Genomic DNA, 19,410 nt, shown 5'->3' with positions numbered 1-19,410 from the left:
CCCAACACCCCCTTGGGAAACAACAGCCATAAAGCGCTACGGTGTGGACAAATGAGGGCTGAGTGGGACTTCCGCCCCTTCGGTCTAAACACATGGGGAATGGCCAGTGAAGGGGGCTGCAGGGCCAAATAAGGAGGGCAAAAATTGTAGGAATTTTTAAAAGAATAAGCAAGTAAAGGTGTCAGTCATGATTCGAGTTGCACTCTCGCCTCTTAGTCGGGTGGTTGTGGGTCTCACGTCCCAGTCTAAAGACCTGAGCATAAAATCCAGGCCAACACTTCCAGTGTGTCACTGAGAGAATGCTGCACTGTCCAAGTTGCCAGCTTCCAGATGAGACGTTAAGTCTGTTCTCTCAGGTGGACAGAAAAGATCCCATAACCACTATTTCCAAGATGAGCAGGGAAGATCTCTGTGGTGTAATGGTCGATATTTACCCCTCAACCATGCAAATGGATTATCTGCTCATTTTCGCATTGATGTTTGCGGGATCTTGCTGTGCACAGATTTGGCTGCTATGTTTTCTACACTGTAACAGTGGCAACACTTCAGAATGTTTCAGTGACTGGAAAGTACTTTGAGATACTGAGACTTTGAAAGGCGCTACAGAAATGTAAGTCTTTCTTTCTGCAAATAGAGAATAAGATAACAACAGCTTTTCTTTTGGAGTCTTTTTTATTAAAGAAGAAACATTGACATCCAAAACATTCTGAGACACAAGAAAATCCAGCACAGTCATGTGATGACTGTGCTTCCCTAGTACAAGTGATTGGAATGATAGTTAACCAATGTATACATTACAGCAAGCACAATATAAGCATCTTAAAGGGACTGTACTCTGGAGACACAGAACTGGTCCCTTTATCCAGTTATTCAAGCATCCACACAACCAGCGTGTTTGGGCTAAGCATTCCTTTCATTTGCTGTGTAACGCAATATGATATAAACGTATTCCTGAGGATCTTGTCTGCTAAATATCTCTGGCAAAATCATAAAGATAACCACTTTAAGCTGGGTAGATGTGGAGAAAATGTTGTGAGGGGGTGTCCAAAACTAGGGGGCCCTCAAATTAAGATTAGCCACTAATATATCCAATAGGAAATTCAGGAGAAACTTCTTTACCCAGTGAGTGGTGAGAATGTGGGACTCGTTGCAGTAAAATCCTTTCTTTGCCAAATCAGCACTGTGTTCTTCCACTGTCCTGAGTCCTCCCAGCCTTTGGCCATGCGGTGTGAACAGCTATGAGTAAACAGCACGTGTCGTTCTAGGGATGCAAGATGCTGATGGTCTGAGAGGACCAGAGCTGAAGCTGTGAATCCATTAGGGGATGGGCCAGACTGACAATATCATCAGCCGAATTCAGTCATGGAGAGCAGTTTCCATGGCGTTACTTGCTGGGAATCTTGCATTGGTTGAACGTTATGAGTCTGCACATGATGTAAGCATCAGCAATATAAAGAGTAACGGCTATGAAACCAAAGACCTGGAGATTGGACAGAAGGCAGTTAGTATCCATGGAGATGTGGGTCCTTAGTTGTGCACCACTCTTGGAAAAATATTTCCTTATTTAATAGGAAGAACGCGGGTTGTGCGGTGACATGATGGATGAGTTAAAAAATTTTCCAGTAGTTGAAGGGTCAAAGCAAGGGGCTGTAGAAACCAGATTAGATGGGAGAGGGCAGGAGAACATTTTTCATAGTGAGTTATGAGGCTGTGGGACTGAATTCCAGGGTTAATGGTTGGTGCAGAAACTATCAACTTTCGAGATTAGACTGGGGAGGTGGATGAAAGAAATGGGTTGAAGGGAACTGGGAAATGGCGGCTGGTTGCGAGTGGGATTATTTACTTTCAGGAGGATAAATATTGACATGAAGTGGTTGGGCTGAGTAAACTGTTTCCATGTTTTAGAGGGGTATGTTATGCCCTTTCCTGTGGCATGTTTGGAGATGGGGAGGGCATTTAATCGGGCAGGATGTTGGCGGCTGGGAACCCTGCCATCTTTGCACCTCCATCCCGATTAAGTCAGTGGCAGAAAGGCCCATGGAAGGCCTGCCTGTCTTGCTGCTAATTGAGGCCCTTAAGGGGCAAGCAATGCCCCACTGAAGGTCCTGTTCCAGCTACCACTAGTATTAACTCAGCAGCAGTTGAGTCTGTCACCACATGAGGAGCATGCCATGCTAACCTGTGCCGGTTGCTTGTGGTCTTCTGTGACAGGGGCCCCTTGTTCAAAGCCACTCTGCCTGATTGGCTTCTGGAAGGGGGGAGGGGCTTGCTGAGAGCCGCTCCCCCTCCCCTTGCTGCTGGTTCCCCCTATACACCCTCTCCCCTTTGCTCCCCACACCCCACCCCACGATATTGCTACCACCATCACTCAACTCCGGCCTAGGCCGGTCTGCGATCCAGTACCTCCAGTAGATATTGTTGTGGCAGCAACCGCTGTCTCCCCTGGTGACACTCTGAGCCAAAGAGGCCGGCAGCTCTTGGCAGGTGGGTCTTCTTGCCCCTGGGGTCCCGAGGTCATGCCGACCTGCCAGTGACCTCTCTGTTGCCTTCCTTGCTGGCTCAGTGAGTTCATGCACTGGCCAACCTGAGCATTACTGAGCCACACAGACCAGCAATGGTCCAAACTTGACCTACGTGCTGCATTAGTCTATCTCAAAAGGGCAGCTATAATTCATCTCAATACTTTTGGTTTAGGGAGAGGGACATTTAGACAGGTTGTTATCCTTGATGGAAAATGTGGGGGCTTTGAGCGAAGACAGCATCAGGATGGGCTGTGATGCTTTCTCATGGTTGAATATCTCATCTGGTCTCAGACATGAACGTTTTGTGGGGTTTCAGTGTGCTCCTGGGGTTCAGTACACCAATATCTGATTCCCACTAGCTCATTTGAATGCTGGCCCTGTGCAGAGGTAGGCATTAGGACCACACAACCACTCACAAATTCCCGGGGGAATGAGCGTACCCCCTGTAGTAACCCGCACAATGTCCTCAATTCAGAGGAACAGCCAGGCTTGATTGGCAACCCATCCACCACCTTAAATATTCACTCCTTCCACTACTGACACACAGTGGAAGCAGTGTGCGCCCTCTACTAGAAGCACTGCAATTACTTGCCAAGATTCCTTAGACAGCACCTTTCAAACTCGTGACCACTACCATCTAGAAGGACAAGGGCAGCAGACAGATAGGAACACCACCACTGCCAGTTCCCCTCCAAGTCACACACCATCCTGACTTGGAAATATATCGCCGTTCCTTCACTGTCACTGGGTCAAAGTCCTGGAACTCCCTCCCTAACAGCACTGTGGGTGTACCTACACCACATGGACTGCAGCGGTTCAAGAAGGCAGCTCACCACCACCTTCTCGAGGGCAATTATGGATGGGTCAGAAGCCATTGCTAGTGACACCCGCATCCTGGAAAATGAATAAAAGACAAACACTGTCTCTCGATATTGCACTGGAGCGTGAGCTGGAAAATAAGGGCTTCACGTCCCAGAATGGGGCTTGACTCCACAACCCTCTGAACAATATTACTGTACTCCAGTAGGACCCAATACCTGGCGCCGGGGCGGGGTGGGGGGGGTGGTGGGGTGTTGATGTAAGGGACAGTTGGGAAAGACGCTTTCTCTGCAAATGGTCTCCCCCTAGGGAGTTGGATGGGGGACAGGGGGGTGCAGGAGAGGGTTGTGATTCAGAGACCATAGTGCATTTCTTATTTATTAAATAAAGGAGGAAGAACAATGGCATATCCTGTCATAGCCAATCAGTCACAGATTCTACAATCAACAGCAATTCAGACGGGCTGAATCTCGGCCAGGCCCAATCTCGGCCCAGTCACTGCACGGTCCAGTCTCTGCACGGTCCAGTCTCTGCACGGCCCAATCTCGGCCCAGTCACTGCACGGCCCAATCTCGGTCCAGTCTCTGCACGGCCCAATCTCGGTCCAGTCTCTGCACGGCCCAATCTCGGTCCAGTCACTGCACGGCCCAATCTCGGTCCAGTCTCTGCACGGCCCAATCTCGGCCCAGTCACTGCACCGTCCAGTCTCTGCACGGTCCAGTCTCTGCACGGCCCAGTCACTGCACGGCCCAGTCACTGCACGGTCCAGTCACTGCACGGTCCAGTCACTGCATGGTCCAATCTCGGCCCAGTCACTGCACGGTCCAATCTCGGCCCAGTCTCTGCACGGCCCAATCTCGGCCCAGTCTCTGCACGGCCCAGTCTCTGCACGGTCCAGTCTCTGCACGGTCCAGTCTCTGCACGGTCCAGTCTCTGCACGGTCCAGTCTCTGCACGGTCCAGTCTCGGCCCAGTCACTGCACGGTCCAATCTTGGCCCAGTCTCTGCACGGCCCAATCTCGGCCCAGTCTCTGCACGGCCCAGTCTCTGCACGGTCCAGTCTCTGCACGGTCCAGTCTCTGCACGGTCCAGTCTCTGCACGGTCCAGTCTCTGCACGGTCCAGTCTCTGCACGGTCCAGTCTCTGCACGGCCCAGTCTCGGCCCAGTCACTGCACGGTCCAGTCTCGGCCCAGTCACTGCACGGTCCAGTCTCGGCCCAGTCACTGCACGGTCCAGTCTCGGCCCAGTCACTGCACGGTCCAGTCTCGGCCCAGTCACTGCACGGTCCAGTCTCGGCCCAGTCACTGCACGGTCCAGTCTCGGCCCAGTCACTGCACGGTCCAGTCTCGGCCCAGTCACTGCACGGTCCAGTCTCGGCCCAGTCACTGCACGGTCCAGTCTCGGCCCAGTCTCTGCACGGTCCAGTCTTGGCCCAGTCTCGGCCCAGTCTCTGCACGGCCCAATCTCGGCCCAGTCACTGCACGGCCCAGTCTCTGCACGGCCCAATCTCGGCCCAGTCTCTGCACGGCCCAGTCTCTGCACGGCCCAATCTCTGCACGGCCCAATCTCGGCCCAGTCACTGCACGGCCCAGTCTCTGCACGGCCCAATCTCGGCCCAGTCTCTGCACGGCCCAGTCTCTGCACGGCCCAATCTCGGCCCAGTCTCTGCACGGCCCAGTCACTGCACGGCCCAGTCTCGGCCCAGTCACTGCACGGCCCAATCTCGGCCCAGTCTCTGCACGGCCCAATCTCGGCCCAGTCTCTGCACGGCCCAATCTCGGCCCAGTCTCTGCACGGCCCAATCTCGGCCCAGTCACTGCACGGCCCAATCTCGGCCCAGTCTCTGCACGGCCCAATCTCGGCCCAGTCACTGCACGGCCCAGTCTCGGCCCAGTCTCTGCACGGCCCAGTCTCGGCCCAGTCACTGCACGGCCCAATCTCGGTCCAGTCACTGCACGGTCCAGTCTCTGCACGGCCCAATCTCGGCCCAGTCACTGCACGGTCCAATCTCGGCCCAGTCACTGCACGGCCCAGTCACTGCACGGCCCAGTCTCGGCCCAGTCACTGCACGGCCCAATCTCGGCCCAGTCACTGCACGGCCCAATCTCGGCCCAGTCACTGCACGGCCCAATCTCGGCCCAGTCACTGCACGGCCCAATCTCGGCCCAGTCACTGCACGGCCCAATCTCGGCCCAGTCACTGCACGGCCCAATCTCGGCCCAGTCACTGCACGGCCCAATCTCGGCCCAGTCACTGCACGGCCCAGTCACTGCACCGTCCAGTCTCGGCCCAGTCTCTGCACGGTCCAGTCTCTGCACGGCCCAGTCTCTGCACGGCCCAGTCTCTGCACGGCCCAGTCTCTGCACGGCCCAGTCTCTGCACGGCCCAGTCTCTGCACGGCCCAGTCTCTGCACGGTCCAGTCTCTGCACGGTCCAGTCTCTGCACGGCCCAATCTCGGCCCAGTCTCTGCACGGTCCAGTCTCGGCCCAGTCACTGCACGGCCCAATCTCGGCCCAGTCACTGCACGGCCCAGTCTCGGCCCAGTCACTGCACGGTCCAGTCTCGGTCCAGTCACTGCACGGTCCAGTCTCGGCCCAGTCACTGCACGGTCCAGTCACTGCACGGCCCAATCTCGGCCCAGTCTCTGCACGGCCCAATCTCGGCCCAGTCTCTGCACGGCCCAATCTCGGCCCAGTCTCTGCACGGCCCAATCTCGGCCCAGTCTCTGCACGGCCCAATCTCGGCCCAGTCTCTGCACGGCCCAATCTCGGCCCAGTCTCTGCACGGCCCAATCTCGGCCCAGTCTCTGCACGGCCCAATCTCGGCCCAGTCTCTGCACGGCCCAATCTCGGCCCAGTCTCTGCACGGCCCAATCTCGGCCCAGTCTCTGCACGGCCCAATCTCGGCCCAGTCTCTGCACGGCCCAATCTCGGCCCAGTCTCTGCACGGCCCAATCTCGGCCCAGTCTCTGCACGGCCCAATCTCGGCCCAGTCTCTGCACGGCCCAATCTCGGCCCAGTCTCTGCACGGCCCAATCTCGGCCCAGTCTCTGCACGGCCCAGTCACTGCACGGTCCAGTCTCTGCACGGTCCAGTCTCTGCACGGTCCAGTCTCTGCACGGTCCAGTCTCTGCACGGTCCAGTCTCTGCACGGTCCAGTCTCTGCACGGTCCAGTCTCTGCACGGTCCAGTCTCTGCACGGTCCAGTCTCTGCACGGTCCAGTCTCTGTACGGTCCAATCTCGGCCCAGTCACTGCACGGTCCAGTCACTGCACGGTCCAATCTCGGCCCAGTCACTGCACGGCCTAGTCTCGGCCCAGTCACTGCACGGTCCAATCTCGGCCCAGTCTCTGCACGGCCCAATCTCGGCCCAGTCTCTGCACGGCCCAATCTCGGCCCAGTCTCTGCACGGCCCAATCTCGGCCCAGTCTCTGCACGGCCCAATCTCGGCCCAGTCTCTGCACGGCCCAATCTCGGCCCAGTCTCTGCACGGCCCAATCTCGGCCCAGTCACTGCACGGCCCAGTCACTGCACGGCCCAGTCTCAGCCCAGTCACTGCACGGTCCAGTCTCTGCACGGCCCAGTCTCTGCACGGCCCAGTCTCTGCACGGCCCAGTCTCTGCACGGCCCAGTCTCTGCACGGCCCAGTCTCTGCACGGCCCAGTCTCTGCACGGCCCAGTCTCTGCACGGCCCAGTCTCTGCACGGCCCAGTCTCTGCACGGCCCAGTCTCTGCACGGCCCAGTCTCTGCACGGCCCAGTCTCTGCACGGCCCAGTCACTGCACGGCCCAGTCACTGCACGGCCCAGTCACTGCACGGCCCAGTCACTGCACGGCCCAGTCTCTGCACGGTCCAGTCTCTGCACGGTCCAGTCTCTGCACGGTCCAGTCTCGGCCCAGTCTCTGCACGGTCCAGTCTCGGCCCAGTCTCTGCACGGTCCAGTCTCGGCCCAGTCTCTGCACGGCCCAGTCTCTGCACGGCCCAGTCTCTGCACGGCCCAGTCTCTGCACGGCCCAGTCTCTGCACGGCCCAGTCTCTGCACGGCCCAGTCTCTGCACGGCCCAGTCTCGGCCCAGTCTCTGCACGGTCCAGTCTCGGCCCAGTCTCTGCACGGTCCAGTCTCGGCCCAGTCTCTGCACGGTCCAGTCTCGGCCCAGTCTCTGCACGGTCCAGTCTCGGCCCAGTCACTGCACGGTCCAGTCTCTGCACGGCCCAGTCTCTGCACGGCCCAGTCTCTGCACGGCCCAGTCTCTGCACGGCCCAGTCTCTGCACGGCCCAGTCTCTGCACGGCCCAGTCTCTGCACGGCCCAGTCTCTGCACGGCCCAGTCTCTGCACGGCCCAGTCTCTGCACGGCCCAGTCACTGCACGGTCCAGTCTCTGCACGGCCCAGTCACTGCACGGCCCAGTCTCTGCACGGCCCAGTCTCTGCACGGTCCAGTCTCGGCCCAGTCTCTGCACGGCCCAGTCTCTGCACGGCCCAGTCTCTGCACGGCCCAGTCTCTGCACGGCCCAGTCTCTGCACGGCCCAGTCTCTGCACGGCCCAGTCACTGCACGGCCCAGTCTCGGCCCAGTCACTGCACGGCCCAATCTCGGCCCAGTCACTGCACGGCCCAATCTCGGCCCAGTCACTGCACGGCCCAATCTCGGCCCAGTCACTGCACGGCCCAATCTCGGCCCAGTCACTGCACGGCCCAATCTCGGCCCAGTCACTGCACGGCCCAATCTCGGCCCAGTCACTGCACGGCCCAATCTCGGCCCAGTCACTGCACGGCCCAGTCACTGCACCGTCCAGTCTCGGCCCAGTCTCTGCACGGCCCAGTCTCTGCACGGCCCAGTCTCTGCACGGCCCAGTCTCTGCACGGCCCAGTCTCTGCACGGCCCAGTCTCTGCACGGCCCAGTCTCTGCACGGTCCAGTCTCTGCACGGTCCAGTCTCTGCACGGCCCAATCTCGGCCCAGTCTCTGCACGGTCCAGTCTCGGCCCAGTCACTGCACGGCCCAATCTCGGCCCAGTCACTGCACGGCCCAGTCTCGGCCCAGTCACTGCACGGTCCAGTCTCGGTCCAGTCACTGCACGGTCCAGTCTCGGCCCAGTCACTGCACGGTCCAGTCACTGCACGGCCCAATCTCGGCCCAGTCTCTGCACGGCCCAATCTCGGCCCAGTCTCTGCACGGCCCAATCTCGGCCCAGTCTCTGCACGGCCCAATCTCGGCCCAGTCTCTGCACGGCCCAATCTCGGCCCAGTCTCTGCACGGCCCAATCTCGGCCCAGTCTCTGCACGGCCCAATCTCGGCCCAGTCTCTGCACGGCCCAATCTCGGCCCAGTCTCTGCACGGCCCAATCTCGGCCCAGTCTCTGCACGGCCCAATCTCGGCCCAGTCTCTGCACGGCCCAATCTCGGCCCAGTCTCTGCACGGCCCAATCTCGGCCCAGTCTCTGCACGGCCCAATCTCGGCCCAGTCTCTGCACGGCCCAATCTCGGCCCAGTCTCTGCACGGCCCAATCTCGGCCCAGTCACTGCACGGCCCAGTCACTGCACGGCCCAGTCTCTGCACGGTCCAGTCTCTGCACGGTCCAGTCTCTGCACGGTCCAGTCTCTGCACGGTCCAGTCTCTGCACGGTCCAGTCTCTGCACGGTCCAGTCTCTGCACGGTCCAGTCTCTGTACGGTCCAATCTCGGCCCAGTCACTGCACGGTCCAGTCACTGCACGGTCCAATCTCGGCCCAGTCACTGCACGGCCTAGTCCCGGCCCAGTCACTGCACGGTCCAATCTCGGCCCAGTCTCTGCACGGCCCAATCTCGGCCCAGTCTCTGCACGGCCCAATCTCGGCCCAGTCTCTGCACGGCCCAATCTCGGCCCAGTCTCTGCACGGCCCAATCTCGGCCCAGTCTCTGCACGGCCCAATCTCGGCCCAGTCTCTGCACGGCCCAATCTCGGCCCAGTCACTGCACGGCCCAGTCACTGCACGGCCCAGTCTCAGCCCAGTCACTGCACGGTCCAGTCTCTGCACGGCCCAGTCTCTGCACGGCCCAGTCTCTGCACGGCCCAGTCTCTGCACGGCCCAGTCTCTGCACGGCCCAGTCTCTGCACGGCCCAGTCTCTGCACGGCCCAGTCTCTGCACGGCCCAGTCTCTGCACGGCCCAGTCTCTGCACGGCCCAGTCTCTGCACGGCCCAGTCTCTGCACGGCCCAGTCTCTGCACGGCCCAGTCTCTGCACGGCCCAGTCACTGCACGGCCCAGTCACTGCACGGCCCAGTCACTGCACGGCCCAGTCACTGCACGGCCCAGTCTCTGCACGGTCCAGTCTCTGCACGGTCCAGTCTCTGCACGGTCCAGTCTCGGCCCAGTCTCTGCACGGTCCAGTCTCGGCCCAGTCTCTGCACGGTCCAGTCTCGGCCCAGTCTCTGCACGGTCCAGTCTCGGCCCAGTCACTGCACGGTCCAGTCTCGGCCCAGTCACTGCACGGTCCAGTCTCTGCACGGCCCAGTCTCTGCACGGCCCAGTCTCTGCACGGCCCAGTCTCTGCACGGCCCAGTCTCTGCACGGCCCAGTCTCGGCCCAGTCTCTGCACGGCCCAATCTCGGCCCAGTCACTGCACGGCCCAATCTCGGCCCAGTCTCTGCACGGCCCAATCTCGGCCCAGTCACTGCACGGTCCAATCTCGGCCCAGTCACTGCACGGCCCAGTCACTGCACGGTCCAGTCTCAGCCCAGTCACTGCACGGTCCAGTCTCGGCCCAGTCTCTGCACGGCCCAGTCTCTGCACGGCCCAGTCTCTGCACGGCCCAGTCTCTGCACGGCCCAGTCTCTGCACGGCCCAGTCTCGGCCCAGTCTCTGCACGGTCCAGTCTCGGCCCAGTCTCTGCACGGTCCAGTCTCGGCCCAGTCTCTGCACGGTCCAGTCTCGGCCCAGTCTCTGCACGGTCCAGTCTCGGCCCAGTCACTGCACGGCCCAGTCTCTGCACGGCCCAGTCTCTGCACGGCCCAGTCTCTGCACGGCCCAGTCTCTGCACGGCCCAGTCTCTGCACGGCCCAGTCTCTGCACGGCCCAGTCTCTGCACGGCCCAGTCTCTGCACGGCCCAGTCACTGCACGGTCCAGTCTCTGCACGGCCCAGTCACTGCACGGCCCAGTCTCTGCACGGCCCAGTCTCTGCACGGTCCAGTCTCGGCCCAGTCTCTGCACGGCCCAGTCTCTGCACGGCCCAGTCTCTGCACGGCCCAGTCTCTGCACGGCCCAGTCTCTGCACGGCCCAGTCTCGGCCCAGTCTCTGCACGGTCCAGTCTCGGCCCAGTCTCTGCACGGTCCAGTCTCGGCCCAGTCACTGCACAGCCCAATCTCAGCCCAGTCTCTGCACGGCCCATCACTGCACGGTCCAGTCTCGGCCCAGTCACTGCACGGTCCAGTCTCTGCACGGCCCAATCTCGGCCCAGTCTCTGCACGGTCCAATCTCGGCCCAGTCTCTGCACGGTCCAATCTCGGCCCAGTCTCTGCACGGTCCAATCTCGGCCCAGTCTCTGCACGGCCCAATCTCGGCCCAGTCTCTGCACGGCCCAATCTCTGCACGGTCCAGTCTCGGCCCAGTCTCTGCACGGTCCAGTCTCGGCCCAGTCTCTGCACGGTCCAGTCTCGGCCCAGTCTCTGCACGGTCCAGTCTCGGCCCAGTCTCTGCACGGTCCAGTCTCGGCCCAGTCTCTGCACGGTCCAGTCTCGGCCCAGTCTCTGCACGGTCCAATCTCGGCCCAGTCTCTGCACGGTCCAGTCTCTGCACGGTCCAGTCTCGGCCCAGTCACTGCACGGTCCAGTCTCGGCCCAGTCACTGCACGGTCCAGTCTCGGCCCAGTCTCTGCACGGTCCAGTCTCGGCCCAGTCTCTGCACGGTCCAGTCTCGGCCCAGTCGCTGCACGGTCCAGTCTCGGCCCAGTCGCTGCACGGTCCAGTCTCGGCCCAGTCGTTGCACGGTCCAGTCTCGGCCCAGTCGCTGCACGGTCCAGTCTCGGCCCAGTCGCTGCACGGTCCAGTCTCGGCCCAGACTCTGCACGGTCCAGTCTCGGCCCAGACTCTGCACGGCCCAATCTCGGCCCAGTCACTGCACGGTCCAGTCTTGGCCCAGTCACTGCACGGCCCAATCTCGGCCCAGTCTCGGCCGGGCCCAGTCTCTGCACGGTCCAATCTCGGCCCAGTCACTGCACGGCCCAATCTCGGCCCAGTCACTGCACGGCCCAATCTCGGCCCAGTCACTGCACGGTCCAATCTCGGCCCAGTCACTGCACGGTCCAATCTCGGCCCAGTCACTGCACGGCCCAATCTCGGCCCAGTCACTGCACGGCCCAATCTCGGCCCAGTCACTGCACGGCCCAATCTCGGCCCAGTCACTGCACGGCCCAATCTCTGCCCAGTCTCGGCCGGGCCCAGTCTCTGCACGGTCCAGTCTCGGCCGGGCCCAGTAATGCACCATTCTTTGAAGTAATCTAATGGCAACTTACCGATCCTGTTATGACACCAGCTGTGACCCTGCTGACTACTGCAGCGATACAGATAATCAGTAGCAGCAAAGCTGCAAAGACAGAATTTACAGAATCCTGGAAAAAAATTAAACTTTCAATTAATATTTCTCTATAATAAAATAATTCTGTTCTTTATCCCTCAAAGTGGTGAATGCATCATCACAGAAAGAAGGACTCCAAGGACCAAGTATCAGTAACTGCACTCCAAGGACACAGACAACACGGGGTTAGATACAGAGTAAAGCTCCCTCTACACTGTCCCCATCAAACACTCCCAGGACAGGTACAGCACGGGGTTAGATACAGAGTAAAGCTTCCTCTACACTGACCCCATCAAACACTCCCAGGGAAAACACAGCTTAGATGAAGCACAATGAGTAGATAGGGAGAAACTGTTCCCATTGGTGAAAGGATTGAGAATCAGAGGACACCAATATAAGAAAGAATCAATGGTGAGATAAGGAAAAACGTATTCTGCAGTAAGTGATTCGGATCTGGAATGCATTGCCTGAGAGTCTGGCGGAGTTCAATTCAAACCTGGCTTTCAGAAGAGAATTGGATCATTATGTGAAGAGGAAAAATTTGCAGGCCTACAGGGAAAAGGCAGGGAAGTGGCACTGGTTGAGTTGTTCTTGCAGAGAGCTGGCACAGACATGATGAGCCGAATGGTCTCCTGTGCTATAGCCATTTTGTGATTCCAGAAGTTCATTAATCTGTAGCTTTCGAAGTTACCAACCTCTATCTCAATGTGATATGTCGATCCACTGGGTGGTAACTATATTCAGATGGTGAATATTAATTAGGGACATAGACTGAAAGAGGTGGGGTTGCTGAAATTGTATGATAGGTAATGTTTATCTCTGAAAATGAAAGCTAGTAAGTGAATGATGACTGATTTCACTGTCTGAGTTTTGACTTATCCCCTTAACTCACTGGGTCCTCCTAATGGGTTGGCCATTGTTTGACCAGCTCATAATATTAACTTGACTTTACTTACCATCAGCGGCCAGAACAATAAGGTCACTTTAACGTCAAGTTTGAGCAGATACAAGAGATAGAAGGCCAGTGTGATGAATATCTCCATGAGTGGAACAGCTATAAAAACTCCCGAGGAGGAAATGGCGAATGAAACAAAAGTCACAAAGGCTCCAACCTGCAAATGGGTGAAAAAAGCAGACCTTATTCACTCAGTATGGGGAATTCAACTGATGGTTTGTAGAATTTGCTTGCACTTTATGTTCAATTTTCTCCTCTCCCAAAGAAGTCAACCAATATTCCTTCTATACTGAAGCAGTCTGTGGCCATATTCAGCAAGACCTGGACAATATCCAGAGGCTTGGGCTTGCCAAGTGGCAAGTAACATTTGTGCCACACAATAACCATCTTCGACAAGAGAGAATCTAACCATCACCCCGTGACATTCAATGGCATTACCATAGCTGAATCCCCCACTGTCAACATCCTGGGGGCTATCATTGACCAGAAACTGAACTGGACTAGCCATATAAATCCTGTGGTTACAAGAGCAGGTCAGAGGCTGGGAATCCTGCAGTGAATGGCTCCCCTCCTGACTCTCCAAAGCCTGTCCACTATCTACAAGGCCCGAGTCAGGAGTGGGATGGAATACTCCCCACCTGCCTGGATGAAGGCAGCTCCCACAACACTCAAGACAACAACTCAATCACCTCCCTCCCTCCCTGCACTGCGGGTGTTGTCCAAAGTTCAACGGCAGAGGGTCAGTGTCACAGCAGCTGGTATCACCAGATAGAAAGTGCAGGTGAAAAGACAGAAGCAAAAGACAAAACCACCTCTTCAAAAGTCTCGCAGCCGGAAATACCTGTGGGAGCGAAGAGCTCAGACGAGAAGCCGAAGTGCGAGATGGAGGCGCGGGCAGGGAGGGGTTGTGGTAGAAGAAGCGATAGTGGTCGGAGAGGTGGAGAGAGCACATCCAGCCACTGGAAAGTGAAACCCACTTGGGGACGGGCAGTGAACGCTGGGCCCTGCCAGCGACACTCCCTGCCCACAAGATGAATTAATTTTTCAAACTTCTGGGGGGCCAACTGAAGTGAAGGTCAGCACTCAACGCTGGGACCCACCCAAGTGAAGGTCAGCACTCAACCCTGGGACCCACCCAAGTGAAGGTCAGCACTCAACCCTGGGACCCACCCAAGTGAAGGTCAGCACTCAGCGCTGGGACCCACCCAAGTGAAGGTCAGCACTCAGCGCTGGGACCCCCCACCCCACTGATAGAGGGCCAGGTCTATAACACTGACCTCCCCTGGCGACCGTGTGAGAACATTGATCCGCCACAGGTGGATCTATCAGCACCCCCCACCCCACCCCACCACATACACACACACACACACACACATGAAGAGAATGCCCTATTTCAAACGACTGATTTCAATCCGCTTTCTCCCCGCTCTCACCATCTCTGCAATCTTCAGGGCACTGCGCAAGGACTTCAGAAACGCCAAGTTAACCTCCATCTCTAGGGTTTCTCGCACACAGGAAGCTTCTCGTTTCCGGCTCAGTACAGTACAAGCTCTCCTTTCTTGCTCTGTAACTGCAGGGCTCACGGGTAGTTCCTGGTTGTCAAACTTCCTGTATTGCTTATCTGACCGTCTCTCTGCAGCCTATGGGTGGACAGGCAAACTCTCTCCCCGCCTCTCTCTCTCTCTCTCCCTCTGACCAGTGTGGACACTCCTCATATCTAACAGGAGACAGCTGAATCCATGGGGAGAAACCTGTGGAAATATTTTCACTCCTCGTCCAGCTAAATGACATGTATTGCCTACAGGCTGCACAGCCGAAGCAAACTGAGCCTTACAGAGATCAATTACCGCAATTCTCTCATTATAAGACGCAGTCGTGTACAATTCACACCCTCCCCTCCCCTTCGTACAAGCCATTTTAGGTGAGGTAACAGGACTGAGATTCCTCAACCATCCCCGTCACAATTTATGGGCAGCAGTAAACTTTACTGGGATCCTGAGATTCTAGTCCCCAATCTTATGTTGGAAGGAGGGAAGCATTCGCAAGAGTATCCAAACACCCCCAAAAACCTCGGGCTTTCAATCCGTGTCCTTGGCAGAAGGAAAGGAAGAGTTTGGATTTATATAGCACTTCTCATAATCCCCAAGGTTGTCCCAAAGCGTTTTTTTTTTGGCCAATTAAATACTTTTCTGAAGGAAATTCAACGATCAATTTGTGCACAGCAAGCTCCCACAAACGACAATGATACAAATGAACAGATTTTAGTGAAATTAGATTAAGGATAAATATTGGCCAGGAAACTGGGAAAACTCCCCTGCTTGTCTTCAAGCTCATGCCATGAAACCCTTAACATCCATTGGCTTAACAGCACTGAGGGTGTACCTATACCACATGGACTGCAGTGGTTCAAGAAGGCAGCTCACCACCACCTTCTCAAGGGCAACTAGGGATGGGCAATAAGACCATAAGATGTAGGAGCAGAAGTAGGCCAATCGGCCCATTGAGTCTGCTCTGCCATTCAAATAGATCATGGCTGATCTGATAATCCTCAACTCCACCTTCCTGCCTTTTCCCCATAACCATTGATTCTCTTACTGATTAAAAGTCTGTCTATCTCAGCCTTGAATATATATAATGACCCAGCCTCTACAGCCTGCTGAAGTAAAGAATTTCACAGATTGACTACCCTCTGAGAAAAGAAATTCCTCCTCAGCTCTGTCTTGAATGGGTGACCCCTTACTCTGAGATTATGCCCTCTGGTCCTAGACTCGCCCACAAGGGGAAACAACCTCTCAGCATCTATTCTGTCAAACCCCCTAAGAATCTTACATGTTTCAATAAGGTCGCCTCTCATTCTTCTAAACTCCAACGAGTACAGGCTCAACGGACTCAACCTCTCCTCATAAGAAAATCCCTCCATACCCAGGATAAACCTAGTGAACCTTCTCTGGACTACCTCCAATGCTAGTATATCCTTCCTTAGATAAGGGGGCCTAAACTGTTCACAGTATTTTAGATGTGTTCTAACTAGTGCCTTGTATAGTTTTAGCAAGGCTTCCCTGTTTTTGTACTCCATTCTCTTTGAAATAAAGGCCAACATTCCATTTGCCTTCCCTATTACCTGCTGAACTTGTATGTCAGCTTTTTGGGATTCATGCACAAGGACCCCAAATCCCTCTGTGCTGCAGCTTTTTGCAGTCTTTCTCCATTTAAATAATATTCAGCTCCTCTATTCTCCCTGCTAAAGTGCATAACCTCGCATTTTCCCACATTATATTCCATCTGCCACTTTTTTGCCCACTCACTTAACCTGTCTATATCCCTCTGTAGACTCTTTGTGTCATCCTCACCACTTGCCTTCTCACCTATTTCTGAGTCCTCCACAAACTTGGTGATGGTACATTCACTTCCCTCATCCAAGTCATTGATATATATTGTAAATAATTGTGGCCCCAGCACTGATCCCTGTGACACTCCACTAATTACAGGTTGCCATCCTGAAAATGCCCCCCTTATCCCAAATCTCTGTCATCTTTTAGTTAGCCAATCCTCTATCCGTGCTAATATACTACCCCCCACACCATGGGCTCTCATCTTATTAAATTATTTAGGGGAGGAGATGGCGTGGTGGTATTGCCACTGGACCAGTAATCTAGAAACCCAGGAGTAATGGCGGAGATGGTGGAATTTGAATCCAGTAAAAACCTGGAATTAAAAGCCTAATAATGACCATGAAACCATTACCGTTTGTCAGCAAAAACCATCTGGTTCACTGATGTCCATTAGGAAAGAAAATCTGATGTCCTTACCTGGTCTGGCCTCCATGTGACTCCAGACCCACAGCCATGTGGTTGACTCTTAAATGCCCTCTGAGCAATTAGGGATGGGTAATAAATGCTGGGCCAGTGAGGCCCACATCCCATGAACGAATAAGAAAAAAAGTAGCCTTATGTGCAGTACCTTATCGAATGCCTTTTGGAAATCCAAATATATCTGCTGGTCCCCCTTTATCTATCCTGCTTGTTACCTCCTCAAGGAGTTCTAATAAATTATCCACTAACGCCTTCACCCCGTGAAAGAATAAATATAGATGGGCCTTGGTTTAATGTATCATCGAAAAGACAGCACCCACAGCAATGCAGCACACCCTCAGTACTGCATGGAAGTAAGTTTGAGCTGAGATTTTGCACTCAAGTCTCTGAGGTGGGGCTTGAACACATAACCTTCCAACTTAGAGGCAAGAATGCTACCCACTGAATTATGGATTACATTGACTGTGCAACAGCAAAGTCAAGACCAGCAATAAAGATGCTGAATTCCAGTTAATCTAAGAGAACAGAATTAGCTGGAAAAACTCAGCAGGTCTGGCAGCATCGGCGGAGAAGAAAAGAGTTGACGTTTCGAGTCCTCATGGCCCTTCGACAGAACTTGAGTTCGAGTCCAAGAAAGAGTTGAAATATAAGCTGGTTTAAGGTGTGTGTGTGGGGGGCGGAGAGAGAGAGAGAGAGAGGAGGTGGAGGGGGGGGGGTGTGGTTGTAGGGACAAACAAGCAGTGATAGAAGCAGATCATCAAAAGATGTCAACAACAATAGAACAAAAGAACACATAGGTGTTAAAGTTGGTGATATTATCTAAACAAATGTGCTAATTAAGAATGGATGGTAGGGCACTCAAGGTATAGCTCTAGTGGGGGTGGGGAGAGCATAAAAGATTTTAAAATATTTAAAAATAATGGAAATAGGTGGGAAAAGAAAAATCTATATAATTTATTGGAAAAAAAAGGAAGGGGGAAACAGAAAGGGGGTGGGGATGGGGGAGCGAGCTCACGACCTAAAGTTGTTGAATTCAACATTCAGTCCGGAAGGCTGTAAAGTACCTAGTCGGAAGATGAGGTGTTGTTCCTCCAGTTTGTGTTGGGCTTCACTGGAACAATGCAGCAAGCCAAGGACAGACATGTGGGCAAGAGAGCAGGGTGGAGTGTTAAAATGGCAAGCGACAGGGAGGTTTGGGTCATTCTTGCGGACAGACCGCAGGTGTTCTGCAAAGCGGTCACCCAGTTTACGTTTGGTCTCTCCAATGTAGAGGAGCCCTGGGAGCTTGTTAGTGGCAGCTTTTCCAGACCACTGTTTTAGCAGCTTGCGTGCTGTATTCAAAAAGATTTTAAAAAATGGTTACTCCTGTCAAATGACCTCTCTCCCGACAATGATTTTAGAAGGTATTTGCTTAGTTGATGTCTGAACTGACTGTGGCTATTGCCCCATGGCTTATAATATCCCAGCCATTAGCTTCTGAAAGACTTATTGTCCATCTTGATGAGATAGGAAATATACCTTTCCATATAATTATTGTCCTAGTGGACTTTTCCTCTCCACTTGAGAGGTAGACTTATAGAAATGCAAATGTGAGGTCCAGTGCAGTTTTAGTAAATCTTTTGAAGTAGTTCTTAACATTAATAGGTGCAAAATTCCATGAAAGTGTGTGGGAATGTCTTAATTGTATTCCATATTGGAACCTTCCAGAAAACTTTCTCAACTTGATGTACCAGACATCAGGTGGCTTATGGCAGTTTTAAACAGTTCAATATTTGCTTGATTGGTCAATGAAATGAAAGATTAATACCACTCATGCCCAAGTCACATCATTGTGACAATCTTCAAACATGGTAGGGCAGGATGTTTAAAAAAAAAACAGAATTTCATGAATTTACTAATAGAGGAATGGAGTGCTAGATATTTGCAAGTCACTTGTCCAGCCTCAGCTGGAGCATTGGCTGAATCTTCTGAGGTGTGGTAATCGCCGTTAGCTTGCCACTCTGCTCCTAGTTACTTACCCTACATTAGAGCTCCACATTCCTCGCCTTGATTTCCGACCTGGGCCTCCTGAGAAATGTGGAATGTACCAGTTCCGGAGTCCTTTCCTCAGAGCGTAGGATTGTCGGGGAAGGCCAAGCCATGCTAACCTTTTAGGCACTAGCTGCCGTATTTCGGTAAATGTCCCAAAGCTACTTTGAGAAGCCAAGGGGAGAAGGTAAGTGGGTGAGGGGCTAGGGTGGCAGGTAAGTGGGTGAGAGGGTAGAGTGGGTTGGGAGGGGTTGAGTGGTGGCAGATGTAGTTGAGGGTGGAGGGTAGTTGGGGGATAGTTGAGGGGTTGGGGGGGTAGTCGGGTAGTTGGGGGTGTTCAGGGATTGGGGGGTAATTGGGAAGTTGCAGGGGAGTTGGGTGATGGAGGGTAGTCAGAGGTGGGGGTGTTTAGTTTGTTAGTCCTGGGGTCGGGCTTAGTCGGGCGTTTGGGGAGTGTAGTCAGGTGGTCGACAGTTGGGAGGGGTGGTAGTTGGGGGCGCAGTGTGGGGGGGTGGGGGTCAGTCAGGGGTCCAGTGGGAAGTCCAGGGGTCAGTACGATTGTTACCCAGGAGTTATAAGTGATTTTAATCCCTCTAATTTGTCCTGGGTAACTATTCTACTAAGAGAGTCAGAACCATCCAAAGTCTCTGACTTTAAATGAGAGTATTGGAGGGTTCCAAATGCAGCTGAATTGCCCAATGAAAGTTGAAACTTCCTGGGTA

General features: G+C 54.8%; 1 protein-coding gene across 1 annotated transcript; it reads right to left on the bottom strand.

Moving 5' to 3' along the window:
- Positions 1-653: 653 nt before the first annotated feature.
- Positions 654-14,608, bottom strand: LOC121279596 (CKLF-like MARVEL transmembrane domain-containing protein 3). The gene is made up of 4 exons (XM_041190747.1): positions 14,282-14,608; positions 12,850-13,005; positions 11,832-11,927; positions 654-1,480 (listed from the first exon to the last, which is right to left on the bottom strand). The coding sequence occupies exons 1-4, from the start codon at positions 14,339-14,341 to the stop codon at positions 1,385-1,387; spliced, it is 408 nt and encodes a 135-aa protein (XP_041046681.1). The 5' UTR covers positions 14,342-14,608; the 3' UTR covers positions 654-1,384.
- Between the last annotated feature and the right edge of the window lie 4,802 nt (positions 14,609-19,410).

The sequence above is a fragment of the Carcharodon carcharias genome, chromosome 7 (genome assembly GCF_017639515.1).
Source record: "Carcharodon carcharias isolate sCarCar2 chromosome 7, sCarCar2.pri, whole genome shotgun sequence".
Taxonomy (NCBI): Eukaryota; Metazoa; Chordata; class Chondrichthyes; order Lamniformes; family Lamnidae; genus Carcharodon; species Carcharodon carcharias.
Note: the sequence above shows the minus strand (reverse complement) of the source record. Positions and strands in the feature narration are given on the sequence as shown.

Coding starts and splice junctions, on each gene's coding strand:
- LOC121279596 (XM_041190747.1), bottom strand. CDS start 14,341: ATGGAGGTTAACTTGGCGTTTCTGAAGTCCTTGCGCAGTGCCCTGAAG. Junction 11,928..12,849: donor TATTGTTCTGGCCGCTGATG/GTAAGTAAAGTC, acceptor ATTTTTTTCCAG/GATTCTGTAAATTCTGTCTT. Junction 1,481..11,831: donor CTGGTGTCATAACAGGATCG/GTAAGTTGCCAT, acceptor TCCAATCTCCAG/GTCTTTGGTTTCATAGCCGT.